The sequence below is a fragment of the Sinohyriopsis cumingii genome, chromosome 2, assembly GCF_028554795.1.
Source record: "Sinohyriopsis cumingii isolate HCF-2022 chromosome 2, ASM2855479v2, whole genome shotgun sequence".
NCBI lineage: Eukaryota > Metazoa > Mollusca > Bivalvia > Unionida > Unionidae > Sinohyriopsis > Sinohyriopsis cumingii.
The window spans coordinates 126,944,070-126,970,373 of record NC_142962.1 but is presented as its reverse complement, the minus strand read 5'-3'; the positions used below and the strand labels follow the sequence as shown (position 1 = coordinate 126,970,373).

The following is a 26,304-nucleotide window of genomic DNA, read 5'->3' as shown; positions in this document are numbered from 1 at the left end:
AAATGTGTATGATCGTCTTTCTAAAGTTGACACCTGGTAATACCATGTGTTGTTTGTACTGAGGTTTTCTCATAGCACAAAATAATAGTAAAGAAGAAAATATAATACTTGTATGAGAGATGTACTATTTATTATGATGATGATGATGATGATGATGATGCTATAGAGAGAGAGAGAGAGAGAAAAACAAACACACAATACTAAAATTATCATGATCAATCATGTGTATACAATGCAAGGACAGTCTAAATGCTATCAGCAACTATGTATGTATGTATGTATGTATGTATGTATGTATGTATGTATGTAGGCATGTATGTATGCATGCATGTAGATATGTAGGTAGGTACATATGTGCAGAGTGAGCATTTTTTAATACAAATTTTGAAAATAGTAGTAATATACCTTATTTCATGTTATTTTCCATACACGAAAATATAATTATTAATTTCAGTGTACAAAAAATTATATGTAAAATAAATAATTATCATTTGGTGGTACTAACTGTGTATGAAAAATAAAGGGATCATATCTGAACAAGTTCTACGGAACACACGCTATTCGACAACCTAACGGTACAAACATACAAAGTAAATGTATATTTTCTGTCTCATTCTGCTCTCAACTCAAGAATCTAATTACAATAAAAACAAAAGTACTCAAAGATTTGTGTTGTTATTAGTGAACTAGAGAGAGGATTATGTCTCGGTGTGCAATCTTGTCTGTATTTAGAGCATATGTAGCTTTTATGCTATATAATATTGGCAAAATGGTGAAGATGGTTTTAACATATTCTAGTTACGGGTATTATTTATTGGTAAATCGTACGCAACAATATAAGAACACACTGTCAAGAAATTAAGTGCAACTTGTATTTGTAGCGTTTGCAAAGAGAAAAAGATACAGTTACCTGATGATTGTGATAATCCTCATGTATTATGACCCTACTATATTCCATTATAATTGACACTGCTAAATCAACAATTCATTCTTGTTTAAATTGTGATGTACATTGTCACAACAACCACATGGCTATGCAGTGTTATTTACACTGTAATTAAACATGCTTAGCACTTTGGGTTATTCCAGTTGAGCCAGATTGAGTGCAAGAATGGACAAAAGAAGTCAAATCAGTGAGGCTGCCAGTAGGAAAATGAGGCTCTCTTTAGGGAAATGAAAATCAATGTGCTATTGGAGCCATTCTCCATACAGTGGATGTTGTAAGGAAAGCAATCATATGCATTACTTGTTATTCGAACTCGCCAACAAAGATAATAGTGGGTATATAGTAGAATAGATTTGCAATAAAATGTTAATTATATCCAAGTCAAAACAGAACAAGTACTTAAAAGATAGTATATGTATATATATATATGAATCGATTTAAAAGAGTCCATGACTTTCATATTTAAAACAGAAAATGACTAGGTTTTTATTTCATGTTTGTATGACTATAATGAAACAATAAGACCAGTTGACCAACGGTCTGCGGTCTTCACTTTAGCATGTACTGAGATATCTTTTGTTGGATAAGAAAACATTAAAGGTCTTCCAAGCTCATTTTAAAATGCACGTGATGTTTTGTTACGGTGATGGACTTCATAAGGAGAATTAATGATATTATTTAAAGTATGGTATGTGAAGTCCTTTGTCCATTTGATAATAAACACCAGTAGATACTGTAACAACAATAAGACAGCTTATACACATGGGCAACCACAGGATTTTTTGCAGGGGGTTGGTTGGTCAGTCATGGCCAGAAGAGTCTGTATAGTAAGCAGTCTGAAACTAAAGCTAATATTTACTAAGCATTTTGAACAGAATCATATGACATATTTTCAGCTTCATCTGCATGAATAAACTTGTAGGATTTTATAGATATATATTTGCAGTATGATTTCGAGCGGGGCATCATGTGGACCCCTTTGACTTATGCTGCGGGTGCCTATGCTTATGCATCAATCATTGTATTTTCTCACCAACAATTGATTATTAACTTTTGTAAAACAAAAATGACAATGTACTATTTTTTTACCTTTTCTGCAATTGTAAATCTTAGTAGAAATTTTATGTCCGATAATTTAATGGTTTTGTTAAAAAAATACAAAGCGATATGTATGAAAAATTAAATATTTAAATAATTATTATCCTGATAACTGGATTGTGTTCAAAAAATACATGAAATATGGTAATACTGTCAAAAACATTTTCAAGATGCTTTCATTATTCTGAGCAAATTCAACTAATCAACTGATTCTGCATTATTAAATTTCCCTAGCATTAAAAGTTAACAGATTTTGCACCATGTTTGGTACGATTATTTGACCCTAACGCATATTTACTGCAGCGTAGAAACTGGTAGAATGGGTTACTTCCATCTGATGGATTCTTGTAGAAAGGGTTTGTAAATGTAATGATTAAAGTAAAGAATAATTTGCCTGATTGGATTCATGCAATTGTCGTCCAAGAGTTATGCATTGGTATGTTACTGTCATTGAATAGATTTGTGTAGTTTTTCAGTCTTCTTGCAATTCTGAAGCAATAAAAGACGCACAAGAAAGTCAAATCAAGTGGAGGGTCGGGTCACACTTGCACTCCTTGTGTTAATTCATAGTACCGCTAAGGTGATTTCGTATTGTCATAGATTTTGTCGTACTTTCATTGATAAAATGTCAGACTCATGTGCACATATGATAATGTACATAATAGAGGGCCTCAAGGTATATTAGTTTCTCATCTGTTACTGACTCTGAAAATAAAGTCTTTATTATTATTATTATTATTATTCATAGAGTGTCTGACTGATTAAAAAGTGGTCTCAATGGCAAAACATTTGAATCAGCTAAGAAACAGTCCATCAATTGTCCACAAATCATTCAAGACAAATCAATAAATATTTATTACAACATACTGACTATAATTACTTGGTTTTAGTTTAGTTTCTCACAGTATATTCCAACAGTGCTTGAGTATACCAACACTAGACCATAACAATTTAAAGAACTACCACCCAGTTTCTAATCTCCCATTCATATAAAAAATCTTAGAAAAGGTTGTTCTATCCCGGCTTGTATCTCATCTGAATTCAAACAGTCTTTTTAGCAACGTACAATCTGCATATCACCCTTGCCACAGTACTGAAACTACTCTTCTAAAAGTAGTTAACACATTAAACCCCTGGCGATGACTTTACAGGGCAGGAGGTAGTAGCCTACTGTCGAGCTATGTAGCGTCATGGTCATGCATGATACACTAAAGTGGGTGGTATTATAGAAAGGTAGACAGATGTAGCTCTACAATGATACCAAATAATCTGTAATATCTAGTTGCACTACAAAATACAGATAGAAAAACCTCATTTTTTGGACCCGACTTTTTTTAACGCAAAATTCGCCTGTGGTCGGAATCCCATTTTGTGTCCAGATTTTAGACTTTTTGGTCTCTGATAAGATGGGCACTTGGAATAAAGAGTGGTCTCCATACAAAAATAATGGCTCCGTTTAGCTCAAAAAAAAGGGGCAACTTTTACCCTTCTGCTCATGCGCGAGTCAAATAGCCAACAAAAAATGATGTTTCTAACACAACTAGGCAGTATGTTTTTCAAAGATGACCGGGGATTTGGTGTTTTCGAGTCTATTCAGAAATAGCTTTCAAAATGTGTTTCCTACTCGATTTTCAGGCAAAAATGGCAAAAACCTCCAGGGGTTAGTGTGTTAAACAGTCCATTTTGATGACGTCACAAAATTTAAATATTCCTTGCGTATTTAATGACTTGTGCATTGACATTGTACATAAATTACAAATTTAGCAATTCCCAGACAAATTGTAAAAAAAAATAAAAAATTCTTGTTAACACATTAACCCCAAGAGACGACTTTACGGGGCAGGAGGTAGTAGCCTACTGCCGAGCTATGTAGAGACATGGTCATGCATGACACACTAAAGTGGGTGATATTAAAGTAAGGTAGACAGATGTAGCTCTATAATGATACCAAATAATCTGGAATATCTAGTTGCACTACAAAATACAGATAGAAAAACCTCATTTTTTGGACCCAACTTTCTTTTACGCAAAATTCACCCATGGTCGGAATCCCATTTTGTGTTTGGATTTGAGACTTTTTGATCTCAGATCTAAGGCAAACCAGTATGAACTGCAAACAGACAGATGAGCCTTTGCAAAAAGTAGGATAAGATGGGCATTTGGAATAAAGAGTGGTCTCCATACAAAAATAATGGCTCCGTTTAGCTCAAAAAAAAGGGGCAACTTTTACCCTTCTGCTCATGTGCGAATCAAATAGCCAACGAAATATGATGTTTCTAACACAACTAGGCAGTATGTTTTTCAAAGATGACCGGGGATTTGGTGTTTTCGAGTCTATTCAGAAATAGCTTTCAAAATGTGTTTCCTACTTGACTTTCAGGCAAAAATGGCAAAAACCTCCAGGGGTTAATGTGTTAATGACCTTCTGCTTTGGATAGAGGAAAGATTACAGTCCTCACCCTCCTTGATTTGTCTGCAGCATTTGACACAACAGACCATGATATATTACTTCACCATCTCCAGCATGTATTTGGCATTCATGATACAGCCTTACTGTGGTTCAAGTCCTACTTGGTCAACAGGACTCAAATTGTGTCTGCAAATGGAATACACTCCAGCCCTGTTAATCAATGTTGTGGTGTTCCACAGCGGTCTGTTCTTAGACCAATTCTCTTAATTCTATACACTCAGTCGCTCTCAAGTGTCATAGATCATCCAGTGTCTCACCAATTGTACGCTGATGACACCCAAATATACAAATCTAGCCACCCAACTGAAGTTGATGCTACCATCCAAGGTGTAGAGAGGTGCATTTCTGGTGTGAAATCATGCATGACATGTAACAAGCTGCATATGAATGGTGATAAAACTGAAGCCATTCTGATCACAACACAAAGACTAACTCATTCACATCCTTTACCTCAAACAATAAATATCAGCAACACCAACATTAAGTTCACATAATCAGTACGAAACCTAGGTGTTACTCTGGACAGTACTCTCACATTGCACCAACATGTCATGAACATATGCAAGGCTGCATATCTTGAGCTGAGACGCATCAGCTCCATTTGCAAATATCTTTCAGATGATGCCACTAAAACACTTGTGTGTTCATTAGTACTTTCAAGACTGGACTATTGTAACTCAATTCTGTCTGGTTCATCTCAATACCTACTCCAAAAACTTCAAAACACAGCTGCTCAGATCATACTTAGAGATCTCAAAAAAGCTTCATTAAATGTATTTGGACGCCAATTTTTGATCTGGGACACAGAAAACCACTGAGGCGGGAGTCCTCCGTTCGCATTAATAGGCGTGCGACCAAATTCAAAGACTTGCCAGTCCTGCTTCAGCCACCTGCTTTGTGGGAAAATGTGTTGATCAGTTAGCTGTGCTGATATTTACAATGACAGAATTCAGTGACTGAAAGACCCCTTGATGTATATACATGTTGCCATTATAAGAGTACATCAAAAAGAACATGATGCAATAGTTGGGCGGCAAGTTCAAAGACTCTGACCGGCGACTGGGTGGGAAAATGTACTGATATTTACAGTGATTGAATTCAGAGGCAGAAAGACCCAGAGATGTACATGTGGTCATTTATAAAAGTACATCAAATAAACAACTTTAGCTTTCACTATTGTGTTCATTTCCGAATGTAGCGGAATAAGCAATGCACATGACCTCAGAATCAAGACATGTTGAGACTTAGACAAAATGCCATTTGTAAGTGGGTGACAAGTTGCCAAAAAATGTAAACTTCGCCTTCCTATGTAAGGAAAACGAAAACGACTTCGCCCTGTGATTATTTAAGAGGTACATTGACTGACCATACCATATATGTTTTAAATGCCCCTCGCCTTAGCCCAGCTAGTTCTAGTGTTGTAGCGAAATGCATTCATCAAGGCATCAGTAGCTAGGCCTAGATTTTATATCAATTACGTTGACAAACAAACTTATGCCCATTCACAAGCATTATGTTTTGATAGCTGATTGACCATTAATCCTTTTCTGAGAAAGGCAGCAACTATCAATTTCTGGCATGCTAGAATTGGTGACCTGGATATATATTAACTGCCTCTTGTTCACTATTTCATCATAAAATTAGTTTGAAACTGTAAGTGAACCAGTAGGCCTAACGGGAAATAATGGCAGTCTTCACTAAGTCTGGGATGTACCAGTTTATTAGACTGTCTGTTTTTTTAAATCATCAGGCAAATATATTCAGAAAAAAATATACAAATCATTGAAACCAAAGCCTAGGTATTCTTTTATTAAAGATTTAACTTTAAAATGCAAATTATGTAGGTCAGAAACGTATGGGGCAATGCTATGTTGTGGAATTTTGTGAGATGTGCTTTAAGGTCTAAGCTGTTTTCTGACTTGACATGCATCTGCGAAAATATGGGAAAAAACAGCAAATCAGATACTATTTATTTGCCTAAAATTACTACAAGTATGTATACAAATAAATCAACCATAAATTTGTGATCCTGTCAATGGACTGTTGTAATGAAGCTATATTATAGTGAATTACATTACGAAAACCTCCATCTAAAAATAGATGCACTCACGTCTGTGTTGATTCTGTAGGAAAGAAGGGACTGCAACTTTTGATGGTGGGACTCCTATTTTTACCAAAATGGGAGTCCTGGACTCCTAGTTTTAAAATCCTAGTGAGACACCTGCTTACAGCACCATGATCAGAGCACACCTAACCGCTGCTCTGTACCCTACACTGGCTATCCATTCGATCCAGAATCAAACACAAAATTTGTTCTCTGTGCTATGTTTCACTGAGGGACTCCAGTCCAACATACCTATCCGACCTCACCCATGTGTACACACCAGCAAGATACTTACGTTCCTCTTCTGACAATTGTATACTCATTATTCCCACTATGAAAACAAAGTCATATGGACAACATTCTTTTGCACACCAGGGCCCAGCAACGTGGAATGAACTGCCCACTAACTTAGACACAAAGACACAGTGATCCCATTCAAAAGTGCTCTTAAAACTCACTTATTCAACTGCAAGAACAAACTTAAAGACTTAATAATGTTCCCTACCTTAAATATTTTTGGCATGTTTTTTTTTATTTTCTAATTTCATGGTGTTTGTTTTTTGTAATCATATCATTACATATGTTTTTATGTTACAGGTGTTGTCTAATATAAAGCGTTCAGAGCTTCTAAAGATTAGGTGCTATATAAAGTCCTCATTATTATTATTATTATTATACTGTATGGCAAACTGGAAAATGTACATCAACATGAAGAATTGTAAATAGGAAATCACAACTTCAATATCCTATATGGAGAAAAAAAATCAGGAATATATGAAATGGTTTCTGTTATACTTACTGTTATTTGATTTCAAATCTCTGTGGATAAGTGGAATTGGTGCTTTCTCATGCAAGTAGTACATTCCATTTGCTATTTGCATTGCCCAGTTGACAAGAATGTCTGGCTGAATTCTTCTACCTCCAAGAGCTCTGTTTAATGATCCCCCAGCACAATACTCCATCACAAGACACACACTTGGTTCTTTTAAACATACTCCTGTTAAAGCAACAATATTGGGATGACACAACAACCAAAATAATTTTGCTTCTTGGCGAACATTTTCAACTGTTGCACCTGGTTCATCTGGATCTTGATGCGCAACCTTAATAGCAACTTCCTCTTTTTTCCAAAACCCATGAAAAACCTTACCAAATCCTCCAACTCCTATCACTTCATTCAATATCAATTCATTGTAGTCAATTTCAAATGGAAGATCTGGTGAAATATTGCGACCCACAGTATTAACATCCCTAGTAACAAAATTGCTTGGGAATATTCCAACCTTATTGCCGACTTTGCCTGTCCACCAGCCATCATCCCCTGATATACGAGGATCAGTGGAAAGGACCTCAACATGTGTACCTCGTTGCAACGTTAGCTCGTCTTCTCTAGTGGCCTCATACGCAAAGATCGCTGTCCAAAGAGGGCTTTCAACATCTTTCTTTTTAGGTTGATCATATTGCTTCTGTGATTCCATGGAAACGTAAGGAACCAATGCGCAAGGCATTAGAATTGTTTGTTCAATTCAACCAACCAGTAGAAATTTTCTTCTACCATAATTTGTTTCTAGCACTTCTGACAGTTCAGAATTGAAGATTTATTTTTGCCGCAATACTTCAAAAGGTTTTGACATTAGTGGACAATATTTGCTTTTCAGTTAACTATGGCCAGGCTTTTAGCAAACTTGAGCTCTGTGAACGGACCATTTTCATGTAAATGAAATGAATTAGACTGACAGCTTTTGATTAAGGTGGAAAACAATATGTCTTTTTGAACATTATTTCCCATCTTTGACTACCTTTGTCTTCCGCAGGAACTATTCTGCCGCCATCTTCATGTACTTTGACCTTGAGGTGCCTTAAGCCCTTTGATTGGTTGATAACCAGCACGTGAGATATTTTTCAACGTTATACAGCTTTTAAGAAAGGACACCACCCTGCTTTTAATTACTCTTCGCCTTTTTAGAATAATAACAAGTGATTCGTCATTTTTTCCTGTTTAGATAGAATTTCACATCGTCTCGTTGTATTGGTAATTTTACGGGATTAAATATGGCAGCCTCCATGATATCAGTGGTTTGCCGTTGCGGGCGAAATATTCTGAGGTCACAGCTCAAACGGACTAAATTTTGTGATGAGGTTCTCTGTATATGTTCATCATTTTCAATTGTAAAGCAATTAATTGCTACCTCTTTATTAAAACTTCTTGAAAACAAAGTAATCCATATTCCTAAATGTTGGCATGGTGGTAGTCCTACAATGTAAGACATAGGTCATGTTGGTTTTGTGTTAGTGCTATGTCTTACTGTCCAAATAACGGCCTTGTATAGCTTGTTCCGATGTCGTTGACATCCGAAGGAGTAGTCAAAGTTTCAGGAACATCTCACACATTTGGAAGCATATATCCACGCTGTTACACTAATTTATGTGTAATTATTATACTTATTGTGCTGTCTTTATCATGGCGGAATGAAAATATGACCCTAGCAAATGGATGCATTTTCATGCTCCATTGACATACATTTGAATTTGTTGCAATGCGATAATTGGTGACATATGCCAAAGTGTGTTTAAGTAGGTTCATGTCGCGGATATGTTTCTTGAACGAACTGAAATGTTGCTTTACAGTTCCAATAGGCATAACATATTTTTATTCATTTCGTTAAAAAATAATATTTCAAATTAACCCGATTTCGGCATTCCCAATTTTCATTGCTTTCCAGCCAGTTGAGATGTAGGCTTACAAAACTTGAAAACAGGTCCATTTCTTTTGTGAGAATTTGAATTTATTAGAGAATAGACATCAAAGTAAATAAAGTCTGACTAAAACGTTATAAATTTTACTTGCCAGTTGTGTGAAATATTCCTGAAAATTTGACTTTCGTTATGATGTTAATCCGTCACAATGCCATTAACTAGGGTGCTGTGTAGTGTGTTCCAGTGTCAATAATATCGGAACGAAAAGTCAAATTTCCTGGAATATCACACAGACTTGGCAACCCATATCAGCACTTTTCTAGAAATGAAAGTTATGTTTTAGTCCAACATTATGTACTCTGATGTCTTTTTCCTATTAAATTCTAATCCCCCACACAAGGAAATGGACATGTTTTCAAGTTCCATTTGCCTACATTTCAGTTCATATTTTAATTTAAAAAAGACATATGAATAAGTAAAGTGTGACTGAAACATTATGACTTTAATTTTCAGAAAAGCGTCGTTGTGGGCTGCCAAGTGTGTGAAATATTCCTGAAAATTGTACTTATTTACGATGTCAGTCAACATCAAAACATGCTACACAGCACCGTTATTTAGTCAGTAAGACCTCGATGTCCAAAACATAAATATCAGGGTTGAGGGCTTACATTGTAGGACTAGGATGTATATGTTTTGTGACTGTTACTATAGTACAACTCACATAGGTCATGTACATGCTCAGAGTCAGTTTTTGCAGCTATTGGTGTCATTTTGGAGATTTTGATTACACATACCTTTAAATCATGCTTGTTCACTTTTTTTTCGCACCTTGTCCATCAAAATTTCATTGAATATTGTTGTATAAATTGCTCAAAAAATGCTTAACGGCATATTCATTGATAACGTACTTGAACCTTTTTTGGAATAGTCAAGCAAGTGGGATGATACCATTTAAGCTGGTTTTCGTCACATGTTATGGGGTAAGAGGAAACACACCTGCTGATGGAAAGAAGTTGCATTCAGACACAATTTTTCTCTATTTTAAAGTGGAATTCCACTTTTCTCCTGACTTGAATCAGATTTTTCTTGATATAGTCCATTTTTTATATCATCTCTGATCCGGTTTTTTAAAAATGGTCTGTCCACTCGAATTCCACAACGACCCTTGTAAATTATTCATTTCATGTATTAGTTAGCGCATGACTCTCATAAAGGGTATTCTGATTGGTCAAAGGTTTAAATTCATCCAATGAATCTTCATGTAATGGAAACTGATGGCAATGGAAAGAAGAAGCATGCTTGCAAAACATGGCGTCCCGAGTTGTTGAGAGACCATAATACAAAAAGTTTAGATAAAGGTTTAAAAATTGTATGGAAATGGGAATGGCTGGAGCAAAAAGTTGACAGAAATTTAGTTGGTCAGTTTATAAGAAAACTGAATGCTAGAGGACTGGTATTTTATGACCTCTGCAATAAAGATCTAAATTATGGTAATCGTGGTTGGAAGAGTTTGGAATAGCACCTACAAAGATGCTGCATATGGAAAAATTGAAGCTCAAAAGACATCTGGAAAAAGTGCATTTAATTACTATAAGAAGAAAGATTTCTTGCAAGATAGAACAGATGTAGCCCTCTGTCAGAATATGCGCATTACAATTTGCCAATACAAACATCAGCTTGAAAGGAAAAAGGCTCTCATTGAGGAGGAAAAGAAACGATTGCACATTGAGACAAAAAAGTCAGTGGTGACAAAAAGGAAGGCTAAAGAAATCTTTGCTATAGCAAATCAACGGGTTGTGTCCATTGGAGAAAAAGGCAAGTGAATGTATGAGATTATTTGTATTATGATGTTTGTTTTACCATGCAAGAACGTATGAGTATCTCGATGTGAATGAATGTGTGAGCGAAGAAATTTAATAGCTGTTATCTGATGATAGGCTGTGTATAGTGTGAATTGAGAGGGCTAAGGAAAAAGATTGTACCGTCCTTCGGTTCTGTTGGGTCCCAAGTCTTCAAGAGTTGGAGACGGAATTTACTCTGCAGCCAAGACAGTCAAAGATGACAGCAGAGTAGTAGTGGGGTAGAAAGTGGAGGAGGAGGAGGAATTTGGAGAAAGGTCAGGGAAGAAGAGGAGAAATAAGAGATAGAAAGAATACAACACATGAGTAGAAATATAAGGACAGGGGAAAATCAATATCACACTGCTAATCAAGTGATGCAATAGGCTCATTAAAGAGTCATGAGGAAGGAGTGTATTTGGAAATTTGAGTCATTTGATCATTGAATTGTTATTAAATTGTTATTCATTGAATTTCAACCTTTTTTGTATATTTAACCATCTAACCATCGGCATTGCTGACTGGGGGCTCAGAGCTTTACATGTCTTTCACTAAATTTAATGTCCAACAAAATAGAGCCTGGGTGAGACTTCTATAATAGTTTAAATAAAATACTGGGAGCTACCCACCCCAACCATATTCTTCGTCATAGTTGTACTTGATTTTACTCAGTTGGACAGGTATGATAAATTGCAGATTGGTAAGAACTTCAAATTTAATAATGTGATTATGATTGTGAGATTCCAGAATGTGTATTTACATATTTTGTATGGAAATATATACTTTTTTGTTTAAAGTAAATAAAGGAGTAACAGACATACAGCATGAGGTAAAAGCTGTCCAGCAAGTACAACCAATGACTTCATTATACAAATGGAGCTATAAATAGAAAAATGTAAATAATTCCTATAAATACTTGAATACATTTTTTGGGATCATTATTCAAACTTACAAATTATAATCCATTTATCTTCATGAGTATTATGGCACAAAATATGTGTATTTCAGTGCGTATTTCAGGGTTTTTTTTGGTGTACTTCGGTGTTTGTATTAACCTGCTTTGTGAGCTTTCAGTTTTAGTAATAAAGGTAGTACTCTGCAGTTTCATTATTTGCATAGGGTTAGATTTTTAAAGAAAAAGAATTTCCAAGGTTTTTATCACTGGTTATACTGGCTATTTAAGAAAGATAAATATTTTATAGTAAAGGTCATACCTGTCATGTAGGAATTAATAAGCTACTATTTAAATAAAGAGTGTAATTTTTTTAGAATTTGATTACACATATTTTGAAATGCATTTGTCCACTATTTGGATCCTGATACATCCATAATCCTTTGGAATGTCATTATTTACACCTTCATGACTTTATGGTATTTAGAGGCCCCGAGTGGCTGAGTGGTATAAAGCGCTCTCCATCATGGATCACTGCCATTTCACCTCTGTGTATGTGGGTTCAAGTCTCAGGGTCGGCAAATGTGGATATGTGAGAAAGCTTGCCGGTAGCTTCTCGTGGTCGATGGTTTTTTCCGGGGTTTTCCCAGGTTCTTCCTCCAACATTAATACTGGCCACCATATATAGCCTATCTTGTGCTGAAAATGGCGTTAAACCCTATAACAACACCAACAACAACTCTATGGTGTTTAAAATTAGTAACAGAAAAGAGTGAGAAGTAACAAGCTTTGTAAAATCAACAAATAATTTATTTCCCTTGAATACCAAGTGAAAAACATGAAAATACAACTATGATATTGCGTATTAAATCATGAATTATTAACACAAATCCTATTAATTAATGTTCTGAATAAACTTTTGCATAATCCAAATTAATCCAATGCTGGAAGTGTTCATGTGCCTGTGGTGGCTTGCGTCGTAGTGATATGCCAAATGTCTTTTGTTGAATCACAATAATACAATCAAAGAATATATCCTTATTTGAAATTTTACTATAAATTAAAGTCTTTATTTCCAGGAATGATATTTTTGATTAGCACTTTGTATTTCCAGCGAATAAATTCCAGCCCAAATGAAATACTGGACACAGCAAATATTTTACCTCAAGATCTTATAGCATGAATGAATAATTTCTAGAAAAATAAGATTATATAGTCTTCTTCTTGGCTTCAGGTCGTACTTGACATGATCTAAAACAAAAAACGATTAATTAATGGAAAAATCATTCCAGAAGGTTCCAATGTTTACAAGATAAAATCATAGTTATAATTTTAAGATCTTTACTAAAATAATAATAAAGAACATGAAAAACACAACGTTCTTGACTCAGGCAAAGATAATAATCCTAATAGTTAACCCATATTCATAGAGAAAAAAAATAGTTATGTATTAGTTGTTTATAGAATGTTTTTTAAAAATCAGGTCAGTTGGAAAATGAACTTGATTTTGGGCAAGGTCAAGTCTAAAATACAATTATTTATAGTATGTAAGAAAACTCAAACAATGCAATTTAAATATACCTAACAACACAACCAGAGAATCAGTGTTAAATTATATGGACATTTTTGGACGAGGTCAACCTAAAGGTGTGATCCAGTATAAACCAGAACGCATTTTGCAGGATATGATGTCACAATGAAAGCAGTGTATGTTGAAAACTAAATTGTACTACCCTGTTATTAGCTATGATACACCTGACGTCATATTTTCTTGACCAAATTTAATATATGGCTACCATTGTAAACTTCCATAATGAGCAATAATTTCATCCAAAAGTTTTTAGATAATATTTAAGGTGCAGAGCATTCAACATCAGGATTTAATAGACTTTGGTTTAACTGTTTTAGTATTAAGTTTTTGATTAACAGTTAATATTTAATTTAATTTGAATTAATGGACATATACAACCAGATTATCATACATACATTATATTTTGTGTTAAAAGAACTTTTAGTTCCTTTTATTTTGGTGTAAGATTGATGATGTAATTTGGGTACACAGCTTGACCTTACAACAGATGTGCACCTGTCAAAAACTTCTTGCTTTGCTTGGTCATTTTCACTTTCTGGACTAAAGAGCCAAATTACTACAAACAAAAAATCAGCCAATAACTTTTTTTTACGTGTTATATATTTGGTATTTCATTCATTGCCCTCTGAGGAGCTGGTATTGTCTTATCTGGCAAAATTTGCACATCCTAAATTTTTCTCTACATCAGAAATGTTTCCAGTTTTGCTTGGACCAAGGAGTTTTTCAGTTCTGATTTCTGCCGTTCTGAATCACAGCAATATATCTCTGAATACAGGGAACCCTAGTTTCCCACTACTTTGATGGATGACTGATCCACGATGTTGTGATGTACTCCCTCCATCAGTATCCATTCAGGATAAGTATTTGCACATTCCAAATTTTCCTCCACATCAGAACTACCTCTGGTTTTGTTTTGGACCAGGAAGTTGTTCAGTTCTGGTTTCTGCCATTCTGAATGATAGCAATATGTCTCCAATCATTGAGAACATCCCTGTTGTCTAGTATTTTGACGAATGACTGATCCACATCATTCTGCTCCAGTTCCTCATTCATTATATGTATCGGTTCTATTGTTGGTCCACAGTAACTCTGTTGGGTCTTTTACCCAAATTTGAGCACTTGGAGCTCATTCCATCAGAGGACTTTGTTTACATGAGGATGAACTTCCTCATGAACCAGAACTTGTTCTCATTTCCACTGATTATATAGATATATTCCTGACACTTCAAGAGGCGCTATGAGCAACGATCTCATTTTCTCTATTGCTATTTGAATCCTTGATTGCCCCTGCAGATTTGGTTCCCATAGGATGTCTTTATATGTACCTTCTACAGTTTTTTCTTATAGCAAGGCAGAAAGTGCACACAGAGATTTTCTATCAGCTCAGTTATGTATCAACCCTGTTCTCTTCCTCACAGAGGGATCTTTTGTTGCAACATGGGAGCTTCATCCTTCACAACAGCCCACACATTCTCCACCTTCATGCTTGGCTCATCTCAGGTGATCTATCTGCCAGAATATATTTTCAGGCATCATTAAAGGCAGGAGAGCTTCTACATCCCAGATCTATGATGCCAGGTGGAGAATTTTCTGTGATTGTTGTAGTAGGAAACATGTTTATCCTAGCTGCCTCTCTATAACTTTCATTGCTGCTTTCCTTTTGTTCCCTTGTGATTAGTATCAGTTTTCAGGGGCAATAGAGTTGCCATATCGAGCATACTTAAATTCTTTCAGGGCTCAGCAATCAGTTTGGATTCATACCTTGCTAACCTCATCAAGTATTTTGATCTACAGACACCTGTCTCTGGCTTTCTTACACCGATATGGAATCTGTCTTGCGTGCTATGGTCCTTAACACATTAACCCCTGGAGGTTTGTCATTTTTGTCTAAAAATTGAGTAGGAAACATATTTTGAAAGCTATTTCTGAATAGATCCGAAAACACCAAATCCCTGGTGATCTTTCAATAACATACTGCCTAGTTTTGTTAGAAACATCGTTTCTCATTGGCTATTTGACTTGCGCATGAGCAGAAGGGTAAAAGTTGGAGTTTATTATTTTTTTTATTTTTTTCTTCCTAAACGGCGCCATTATTTTTGTATCTTGACCACTCTTTATTCCAAATGTCCATCTTATCCTACTTTTTGCAAAGGCTCATCTGTCTTTTTGCAGTTCATACTGGTTTGCCTTAGATCTGAGACCAAAAAGTTTAAAATCCGGACACAAAATGGGATTCCGACCATGGGCGAATTTTGGGTAGAAAAAAGTCTGGTCCAAAAAATGAGTTTTAATCTGTATTTTGTAGTGCAACTAGATATTCCAGATTATTTGGTCTCATTGTAGAGCAACATCTGTCTAACTTTCTATAATACCACCCACTTTAGTGTATCATGCACAACCATGACGCTACAGAGCTCGGCACTAGGCTACTACCTCCTGCCCAGTTAAGTCGTCGCTAAGGGTTAATGTGTTAACTGAAACCCCCTATTTAGTGAGGCTTCCTTGCTAGGTCCTCACAGTGAGGACTGTGTTTTCGTCGCTTTGGTGTTTATGAGAAGATGCAGTAAGATTCATGCATTGGCTGTATCCAGTTTAATTTTAATAACAGATCCATTTCTCTCGTGAACCAAGATTTGTTGCTAATTTCACTAGTTTCACTACCTATAGAGGTCCCCAGTCTCAGTAGAATTTTTGCTGGGGATGGTCAAGATAGGCTTTTATGCCCAGTTAGGGTACTGTATTTCTATCTTAATTTCTTCAGTGGGAAAAAAGAAAGTCAGAAACATTCTTTCCTTCCTCTCTGGGACTTCATTGATATTTGGCTTCCACTATCTCATGGTGGATTGTCAACACAATGAAAAGAGCTTATCAGTCCCATACTGTTAGAGGTTTTCTTATATGAAACTTAAAGCCCACAAGTTCTGATATGTTGCTGCCTCATGGATCAATTTTTATCATTCTTCCTCAGAGGATATTAAGACATCACGACAGCAGTATTTTGGGTATCCCATATTAGCTTCTCTCTCTGCTACCTCTGCTTGTTAGCACAATAAAGCGGAAGCATTTATTTTCTGGGACCCATAGTTGTGGCAGAACATGTGGTCCAGAGAGAGACCAACATTCTGTAAATACAAAAAATGATGAGTACATTCCATTTTTTGCTGTTTTTTTAATTAGTTTAGCACATCAGCCTACCCAGTGTCAAATTCATCTATGCAGTAGCAATGGGAAAGTTTAGCTGCTATGAAACTATATGTTTTGGGGGATTGTAAAACAAGTTTTAATTATGCAATATTAACCCATTGCTATTGCCAAATTTCCACCTCCCTCCCTGCTCTGATTTCTGGTGTAATCATCATCAATGAAAAAGATGACTGTTCTATGCCTGGAAATGCAAGGTGCACAAGTGGATTGTGGCCTGGAAATGCAAGGTGCACAAGTGGATTGTGTTCTATGTACAATTCTACACTATTTCTGAGGATTGGTGTACTGGTTAGCTGGATAAACACAAATGTATTTTAAAAGGGAATTAAATCAAACAGAGGACAAACTTCTGATTTACTCTTGAATAAGTGTACTTTAATAACACTGGGTTCTTATGCTGCATTTCTCCCTCAGGTAAAATGTCACTAATGGCTAAGATGAAGAGGAAATTAAGTCAGGTCTAGCTCATTATAGCAATGAGGTGTTTGAACATCATTTTTATCAGACCATTTATACTGTGTCCACACCATATGTACACATGCTTGGTTTCTCATTTAACAGACAATTCAGCTTTCTTGGTCTTTTCTAATAGAACCTGGAAATAGAAGGGGTGGTAGAGCATTTGTGTTCTATGAACACATTTGTTTTTAAAAATTTCCCTCTTCCAATAGAGGCTTTGGTGACCCTTCATAATGTGTAGTTCCTTTTATTAGCATTAGTTTTAGTGTACTGTATGTAATCATATATAGATGAGTCCAACTGCAAACTGCACAGACCCAGATCTACTTTTGCATAATGCACCAGAAGATCTGAGTCTGTGTATGTTTTTAGGAGTAATCAGTAGAACAAACAACATAGACCCTGGTCTGATGGCACATTATGCAATGACAGATCAGGATCCTCAAAGTTGCAGTTTGACTCAACTTATAATCTAGTGTATATGGTAAGCAGTAGTCTAGTATTAATTTTCACTTTCCACACTAATAAGGCACCTCGTTATAACATGTTCTATTTGATAAGCATTTATAATCATTCTTATCTTTTTTCCCACCGGCTACACTTTCTGCCATGTATAACCTATCATGTGCTGATAAATGGCATTAAACCCAGAACAACAACAGCCTCTGTAGTATAGCTGACAAAAAAGCTTTACTTTTATTTTGAAATCCTGTATTAAATATCCTACTGATAAAATAGCATTTGGACTCTTGGTGCAAAACTATGTTATTAGGTCCAGACCAGAGTCCCTTAATCAACAGCACAAGTCAAAGGAACATGCTGTGAAAGTCTGATCAAATTTTGTTTGTAACTATAATGAATGGAAGCATGTGTGTTTGCATGCCAATCTAATGAAGAAATTGTATTTAATTATTTTTTAAATATTAACATTAAGTTCTATGGAAAACGAATTAGTGGTTCAGTCTATATACATGTACATAGCATTGACAACCTTTTCAAAGTTGAATGCATTTATCAGTTATTATATTTTGTTCTCCCTGATTTTATGTCCAGACAATTGCAGCTGGAGAGTACATATTTATGTTATTTTTTTTTAGGGGAGCTGTATGTTATCCATGAATGTCTTCTAGTCAGATTAAATAAATCATATACATACCCTTAGAGTGTCATGCATGAGCTGAAACTACAGTAAATTATACAATTTAGCATTAGAGGTTAGTGTTAGGACTGGTCGGCCTGTTGTCAGGATAATGCGACTGGGTGGGACATCATGCTACATGTCTGCAGCATTATGCCCCAGTGCTAGACATCACTATAAACTGCCACACTGCAGACATCGTAGTGATGTGACTGAAAAATTGTTAAAGCTATGTTAAAATCCTAATCATACACACACACACAATTTAGCGTAACATTTTCTTTACTTTAGCCAGTAGACTGAATTTACATACATATTTTCCAGAATGGAAACTATACTCCAAGATTAGAAATAGTTAGTCCATCATAAATTCACTAAATATATATGTGGCAGATATGCAGATTTGACTGAATTTGCTAAAATTTAATTGCATCAATTTTTACCATATCATTATATGCATAAAGACATGCCTATCTCCTTGCTTGTGGTAACAAAAAAGCTGTTACTCTGAACATTACCCTTTTGTTACAGAGAGCTTTACATGGGTCAGCAGTTTTAAGAGCTACAGATGAATTCACAAACAAAGAAGAAGAATATGTAGATATTGAGGTTTCCACGGAGGAATTCAAGTATGTGGAGAAATTGTTACCATCCAAAACGGTGCCAGAACCTCCCAAACATGAATTATACCCAACTCCCTCAGGCTGGGTCCCTCCTGCAGGTAACAATCATTCTAGACAGTGATCTCAGTTTTTGTCTTGCATGTGAAGTGGTTACCAGATAAAGGTTTCACAATTCAAATGGGATTTTTCTTTGTGCCATTGTATTTGGTATAGGTGCCCATCATTAGTACCTGTATTTAGTTCCATAACACTGAAACTATTTAATGCATGAAATTTGATCGATATCTTCATCCTGAAACTGAATGTGATCTTCTTTTAAGGTTTGGGTTGGAACTAGATCCAGACATGCAGTTACAGGAATCGTGCCACAGCAGAGCATGTGAAATATTGCATTTTGTAAATTCACTTTTTGTATCTACCCAGCTGAATGGCCAAGTTAGTTTATGGTATTACCTATCATACAGCCTGTGTTGTGCATCATCCATCAGCTTGCTATTAACTTCTTATCATAATATCTGGACTGATTTCAACCAAATTAATCAGAAAGCATCATCAGGGCCTGAAATTACAGTGGTCTGAGGTCGGGGTCTGATTTTCTTTTAGTTTCAGACTGGTCATATGTACACAGAACTAGCTTTGGACCTTTAATATTTCTTATTTGTCCGTTAAATTGAGCAGACGTGCTTTTTAATCTTTAAACTATATGAAAATAATTATGCAGGTTCTGACACAAGTGGAAGTTGATCAATAGCAAGTTACTGACTGGTGGTATAAAATGACTTAAACTTGCAAATTTAGCATGCAGTGTGCTGATCACCATTCTGTCCTTGATCTTTGTCAATCAGGCTTACTCATCCAAAGCTACATCTAAGCATAAATAGCTTACCCATGTTCTAGATGCTCTGAGTTTAAGTATTGATTACTGACAGAAGGCAAGAATCAACAGGAAATTCATCTGCTACAAGAAGCGTTGTACTGCAGGGCTTCGGATGTCCCACGTCTGGAAATTACAGAAATTATGATAAAAATGAATGATTATTTGAGCATGATGAAAAGAGGTCATTTATGTCCTGTTCAGCATGTATAGCATACCCCTAGTCATCCAGTCATTCAAATGCCATACTCAAAGACAATTTAATTACTGATCCACTGAAAGCATGCAAAACAAGCAGAGAGCATGTTACTTGCAGCAGAGAGGTTACTGATAGTAAATAAAACATACCCCCTCAGTCAGTATACCCTGATTGCCTGAGCATTACAAAGCTGAATGCACAACCAGTTATTCACTATGTCAGAGGGACCAGAACTTGATGATTTCTGTTTTGATGAGGCTATTGCTGTCTGACTGCTTTCTTGGAAAACATAGCACTTTTCACTTGCACGCCGAGGGCCAAGGTCAAAGTTCCTCTGAGGTTGAACAGTCTGCCAAGTAGCCAGAGTTTTCTGTAACCTTCCTCACCACTTTTTTGAGGTTTTGAATCCAAAAAAGGTAAAAATATCTTAAATGAGGTGTGAAGGTCAGAAGAAACAGACTATCTGTCAAGTGAATTGTTAAATTTCGGGCTGCTGCCTTTGTATAAATTGACTTTATGGGTTTTATCATTTGTTGAACTGAATGAATTGCGAATATAAATGTGTTTGATTTTATTTGGGTGTTTAATATTTTGTTATCTAGTGTAGTGGTGCTCTGCAGTTTCGTATTTTGCATAGGGTTAGAATTTTAAAGAAAAACATTTTTTACATTTTATATATTTGGTAATTCATTCATTGCACTTAAAGAAGCTGGTATTGTCTAGTCTGGCAAAGTTCATTTTCCCTATTTTAATAGCTGCTATGGATAGTGTACTTTAGACTAATTTAGGCTGATTTTTTAGCACAAGGGAGCAGTCATTTTAGTTAGCAGTGTGCTTAAATCATGTACAATTTCCAAAAGTACAATATCCAAAGAAATGTCATCCACATTACATTAATACAGCATAGAGGTATGCCAAATATTCTCTCCATTGTGCTTGTTTTAAATGCAAACAACTTCACCTTACGTATGTCACTGTCTCAAAAGCACATAATAACTGGTGAACATAGGTATTATTATTGTATGATTTAATTTTGATTGTATGGCTGAAACATTTAAGTCGCAAGCATCAAAACAGTCCTTTTGAATAATTCTCCTGCATTTCCCCCCACAGAACAGTATTTATGAGTGTCATTGTCTCCAACAAATCCAGCCCCCCACCCCCATGATAACAAGTGAACTATTTTAAAAATGCACATTACATTTTGTAAACATAGCAACCAATGTTATGCTGAATGACAGGAACATGAAACTAGCCAGAATTATTTCTGAGATATCAACAATGAATTTTACAGTTTGAAAAGGGAGGGAACACATCAGGTTCATAAAGATCAAAGGTCAAAGTGTAAAATATTTGCCTATTGTTTAATATGGAAGAAGCAAATTCACTTCCTCATCATTTATTTTTTATTTCAATGCAAATAAATGAAAAGAAACATTTTCACTATATATTTATTTTACTTATTGCAACAGTTTTAAATTTAAGTTACTCTGTTCCTATATTCTAAAACTTCTAATTTCCCCATAATTAAGGTCACTACTCACACAAACATGCCTCATGGCAAATTATGTAAGCAAGAGCAAAATGAGCTTATTTATATGTTTAACATCAATACGAATGTGTCATTTTATTCAGAACATCATACATAATTATGTGAAAATTAAAAATATAATTGCATACATTTTTATATTTGCTTTAAAGTGGCGCTCTACAGTTTCATATTTTGCATAGGGTTAGAATTTTAAAGAAAAAGAATTTACCTGGCTTTCCTCACTGATTATACTGGCTATTTCAAAAAGACCTTGTATTTCTTAGGTAAAATTCAAAGAACCTTTAATTCCCTTTATTTTGATGTATGATTGATGGGTGTAATATGGGTTATAGAGCATAGAGCTTGGCCTTACTCCAGATGTGCACCTTTCAAAAAAGTGCTAGTCATTTTCACTTCCTGAACTTCAGAGGTAAATTGTATAAAAAAGAGCCGATAACTTTTTTTTGTGGGTGTTTAATATTTTGTTATGAAGTGTTGAAAACTTTTAGACTTGAAATATTATTTAACAACATCACTTAGATTTGAAGACAATCCACAAGTAGAAGGTATGATCATGTGACTTTTTTAAAATGTTAAAAATATTCATATGACCAAATAAGCAATAAAGTTGTTTTCTGAATTTTAAGTATGCATACATTTTGTTATTTTCCTTATCTTTCATTTGTGTTAATGCCCTGTAGCAAATGTTTACAAGTAATGCAGATCTGCTGCCAAATCTGGCCATATCACTAAGAGTAGAAAAACATTTCAACAACTTTATCTATTTAAAAAAACACACTCAACAAAATCTGACCAACTTTGACAGAAAGCATCCTGGCATTAAGTTGAAAATTATGACATCTATTGGATTATGTAAAGCAGATAAAAAACAATCTTCCAACAGATATTAGAGTAAGTCCATGCCCTTCCACATCGTGATTTCAGTTTTATGAAGGAAGTATCACTTGACTATGTTCGGCCCTCTTCATAAGTCTGTTACTTTGAATATCATGAACAAAACAATAAAATGAGCTGGAGCTTTGAATATTCATGAGCAAAACACCAAAAAAGAACTGAAATGGGGTGGGTTTTAAATAGTGAAAAGAATTTGAATTCTTACAGTAAGGTGAAGCTTACCTAAGTATGTATGGTCTCAGAAATAATGCAGACATATAAAGTAGGATAAAATTAATGCCAGTTACAGCATACATACCTTTGAAGATCTAATTAGCTATATTTTCTGTGTACCAGATTTTCAGTCTGTTAGTACAAGTTTGTTATCATTACTCCACCTAAACTACTTGGAAGGGGCCCTGAGTGGTCTAAAGCGCTCACCGTTCCCGATCACTGCCATCTCACCTCTGTCTGCATGTGTTCGAGTCCAAGGCTTGGCTAGTGTGGGTATGTGGGAAAGCCTGCCAGTAGCTTCTCGTGGGTTGGTGGTTCTTCCTTGGGTTTTCCAGGATTCTTCCTCCACCAGTTATACTGGCTGCCATGTATAGCCTATCTTGTGCTGAAAAATGGCGTTAAACCCTAGAACAACAACAACAACAAACTACTTGGAAGATTGCCATTCAACTTTTATTCATCCCACACTCTGGTCAATCCTAAATCATACATGTAGACCTCCTGGCCAGGAGGGGTTTTGTCCCAAGATGATAGATGTCTCCTGTTGCTCATTGAAATCTCCCTTATAAAGTTATTATGTAAAACATTCAGAAACTGAAATTTTAACACTTTCTTTAACACCATGTTTTGGATATATTATATTTATAGTAAGGACTTCAGACGATCACATGACTGTGAAATGGCTTGTGAGCTGGTTTACCCTTCAAGAACGACACTTTAATGTTTACTCTGACAGACAGTACCATAACATTTATTATTAGATTGGTGTTATCAGTAGTCATTTGGAAAGGATTAAAGATGTTATTGGCTTATGATTGGATTACTAGATGGCTCATGCAGCATAAACAATTAACATTAGATAATTTTGGATTCTTTCAGCATGTTCATTTTGGCTTCAGTTTTTAAATTTTGTTTAGATATTATTCTGTGTGTGATCAAAATTAATTTTGAAAGAAATATTCTTACTATCATTAATGGAGTATTTCTGTATTAGTCATTACTAAGAGTGCATGTAGGTTTGGCTTCGGTATCAAAAAGATCTAAATATCTAAGCATGCATCATTTCCCAGTGCTAAATTGCCAAAATCCAAACAACCGAAGTGTCATATGAGATTCAGTAATGGTTGGAAACAGGAAATTTCAGTGGCTGAAATCAAGTTCAAAGGGCCATGTTTACTTTAGAAACACATACTGACTTGTTGAATCAGGGATTTAAGTCTGAGTAATTCTTATGTCTTTTATCAATTTACATAAATTAATATGCACAGAGTGTCAAGAAAAATTTCATATTAGCAATTTACAGAATATGCACAGTGTCAAGAAAGTTTCATATTAGCAGTTTACATAAATGCACAGTGTCAAGAGAAATTTCATATTAGCAATGCACAGTGTGAAGAGAAATTTCATATTAGCAATTTACATAATATGCACAGTGTCAAGAGAAATTTCATATTAGCAATCATCGTCATAATCTACTTAGCAAATTTCTTTTCTCTTTTTCACAGCAAACGTCCGTACTCCATATGCTGTAAACAGGACCAAAAACCACAACTTACCTGTTTATCTGCAAGTAAAAGTAGGTGGGACAAGAAAGCTTACACTAATAAGAAAAATTGATGGAGACTTATGGGTAAGGATGCCTTTTGCGATAAAAGACTATGGAAAGGTTTCATGTCTGATAATTAGTTGTCTCTCACTATAAAATATGATCATGTCTGATAACACTGGTCAACAGTGAAATCATTACTGACTTGAAAAGGCCCTAATCTGTAGTATTTTGGTGTGCCGAACACGAATATAACCGTGAAAAATTTGTATTGGCTCTCGTTTTGAAGATATTCATATACCTCATTTTCTATGTTTCACTGTGTAAATTTCTCCAGTAGGACTGCAGCAACATCCGGAATAATGATGTAACATTGCATAATACCATCATGCTCACATCATCCACAGTTGATTGCATCATTTTCTGATGCAATGCAATACTAATGCCATGCGGCTGCTGAAGTAAGTTGACGTCAGCAGTGTACTATACATGTGTAGGCCTATTATACTAATGCCAGGCGGCTGCTGAAGCTGACGTAAGCAGTGTACTATATAAAGCCCAATCAGATAGGTTCAGCATTTAAAATATTTTAGACGTTGTGCGAGACAGTTCAAGCTACTGTTACATAAAACTTATTATTTTATCCATTTACGTACAATAAAGAACAGTAATGCCTCGAAAGTGTGTTAATACCACGGACAAATTTTGCTATATTTGTGGGGAAGTGACATTTGCCAACCAGAAGAAAAGTATCAATTCTCAAGTGAAGAAGGCATATCATCTTTACTTCGGATGCAAGGTTGGTGACCAAGACAAGCCTTGGGCTCCGCATATATGCTGTGCTACATGTACAACACAGCTTTCACAGTGGTTGAATTGCAAAAGGTCATCAATGCCGTTTGCAGTCCCAATGGTGTGGAGAGAGCCAAGCAACCACCTAAATGACTGTTACTTCTGCTTGGTTCCTCCTCTTTCCGGCGGAATAACGAAGCGAAAGAAGTCGAGAATAGTCTACCCAAACATTCCGTCTGCATTGAGACCAGTTCCACATGGTGAGGGACTTCCTATTCCAGAACCTCCAGCAGAATATTCTCTTGATTCATCTGACGAAGACAAAGGTGAGTCGACCTGTTCTTCTCCTGGTCCATCAGCATGCAGTGATCCAGATTTTCACTGTGGTGCATCATCAACCCCACACAGAATAACACAGGAAGAACTAAATGACCTGATTCGTGATTTGGACTTATCAAAGAACAAGGCAGAATTGCTAGGATCAAGACTCCAACAATGGAATCTTCTAGAAGAAGATGTCACAATTACTGCATATCGAAAGCGCCACCAGCAATTGGAGCCTTTCTTCAGAAAGGAAAGTAATCTGATATTCTGTTCCGATATTGAGGGCCTCATGAATGCTTTAAAAATCACTCATGACCCACAAGAATGGAGACTATTTGTGGACTCTTCGAAACTGAGTCTCAAGGCTGTGCTTTTGCACAATGGAAACATTCTTCCATCTATTCCAGTAGCGTATGCTGTCCACATGAAAGAGACATACGATAACTTAAGGCAGCTACTGAATTCCATTGAGTATAACAAGGACAGCTGGCACCTCTGTGGTGATTTGAAGGTAGTTGCCCTTTTAATGGGACTGCAGCAAGGATATACAAAATACATGTGTTTCTTATGCGAGTGGGATAGCCGAGCAAGGGAAATGCACTACATGAGGAAGGAATGGACTCACAGGCAGAATGTAGCCATTGGAGAGAAGAATATCCAACACCCAGCTCTGGTTGAGGCTCAGAAAATCTTGCTACCACCCCTTCACATCAAACTAGGTTTGATGAAGAACTTCGTGAAAGCCATTGACCGGACTTTGCCAGCATTCCGATACCTGCATGAAAAATTCCCTCGACTCAGCGAAGCAAAGATTAAAGAGGGAGTTTTTGTGGGTCCTCAGATTCGAGAG

General features: G+C 35.8%; 2 protein-coding genes across 3 annotated transcripts in view; one reads left to right on the top strand and one right to left on the bottom strand.

Moving 5' to 3' along the window:
• Positions 1–8,449, bottom strand: part of LOC149805783 (mitogen-activated protein kinase kinase kinase 11-like) — a 104,820-nt gene extending 96,371 nt beyond the window's left edge. For both annotated transcript variants that reach the window (XM_089950470.1, XM_089950471.1), the window contains exon 1: positions 7,418–8,449. In XM_089950470.1, the coding sequence (XP_089806596.1) occupies positions 7,418–8,126 (709 nt within the window). In that variant the 5' untranslated portion in view covers positions 8,127–8,449. The remainder of the gene's footprint in view (positions 1–7,417) is intronic.
• A 78-nt stretch (positions 8,450–8,527) lies between these two features.
• Positions 8,528–26,304, top strand: part of LOC149805782 (large ribosomal subunit protein mL49-like) — a 30,834-nt gene continuing 13,057 nt past the window's right edge. The window contains exons 1-3 of the mRNA XM_089950469.1: positions 8,528–8,757; positions 18,969–19,158; positions 24,298–24,422. Of these exons, the coding sequence (XP_089806595.1) occupies positions 8,671–8,757; positions 18,969–19,158; positions 24,298–24,422 (402 nt within the window). The 5' untranslated portion in view covers positions 8,528–8,670. The remainder of the gene's footprint in view (positions 8,758–18,968; positions 19,159–24,297; positions 24,423–26,304) is intronic.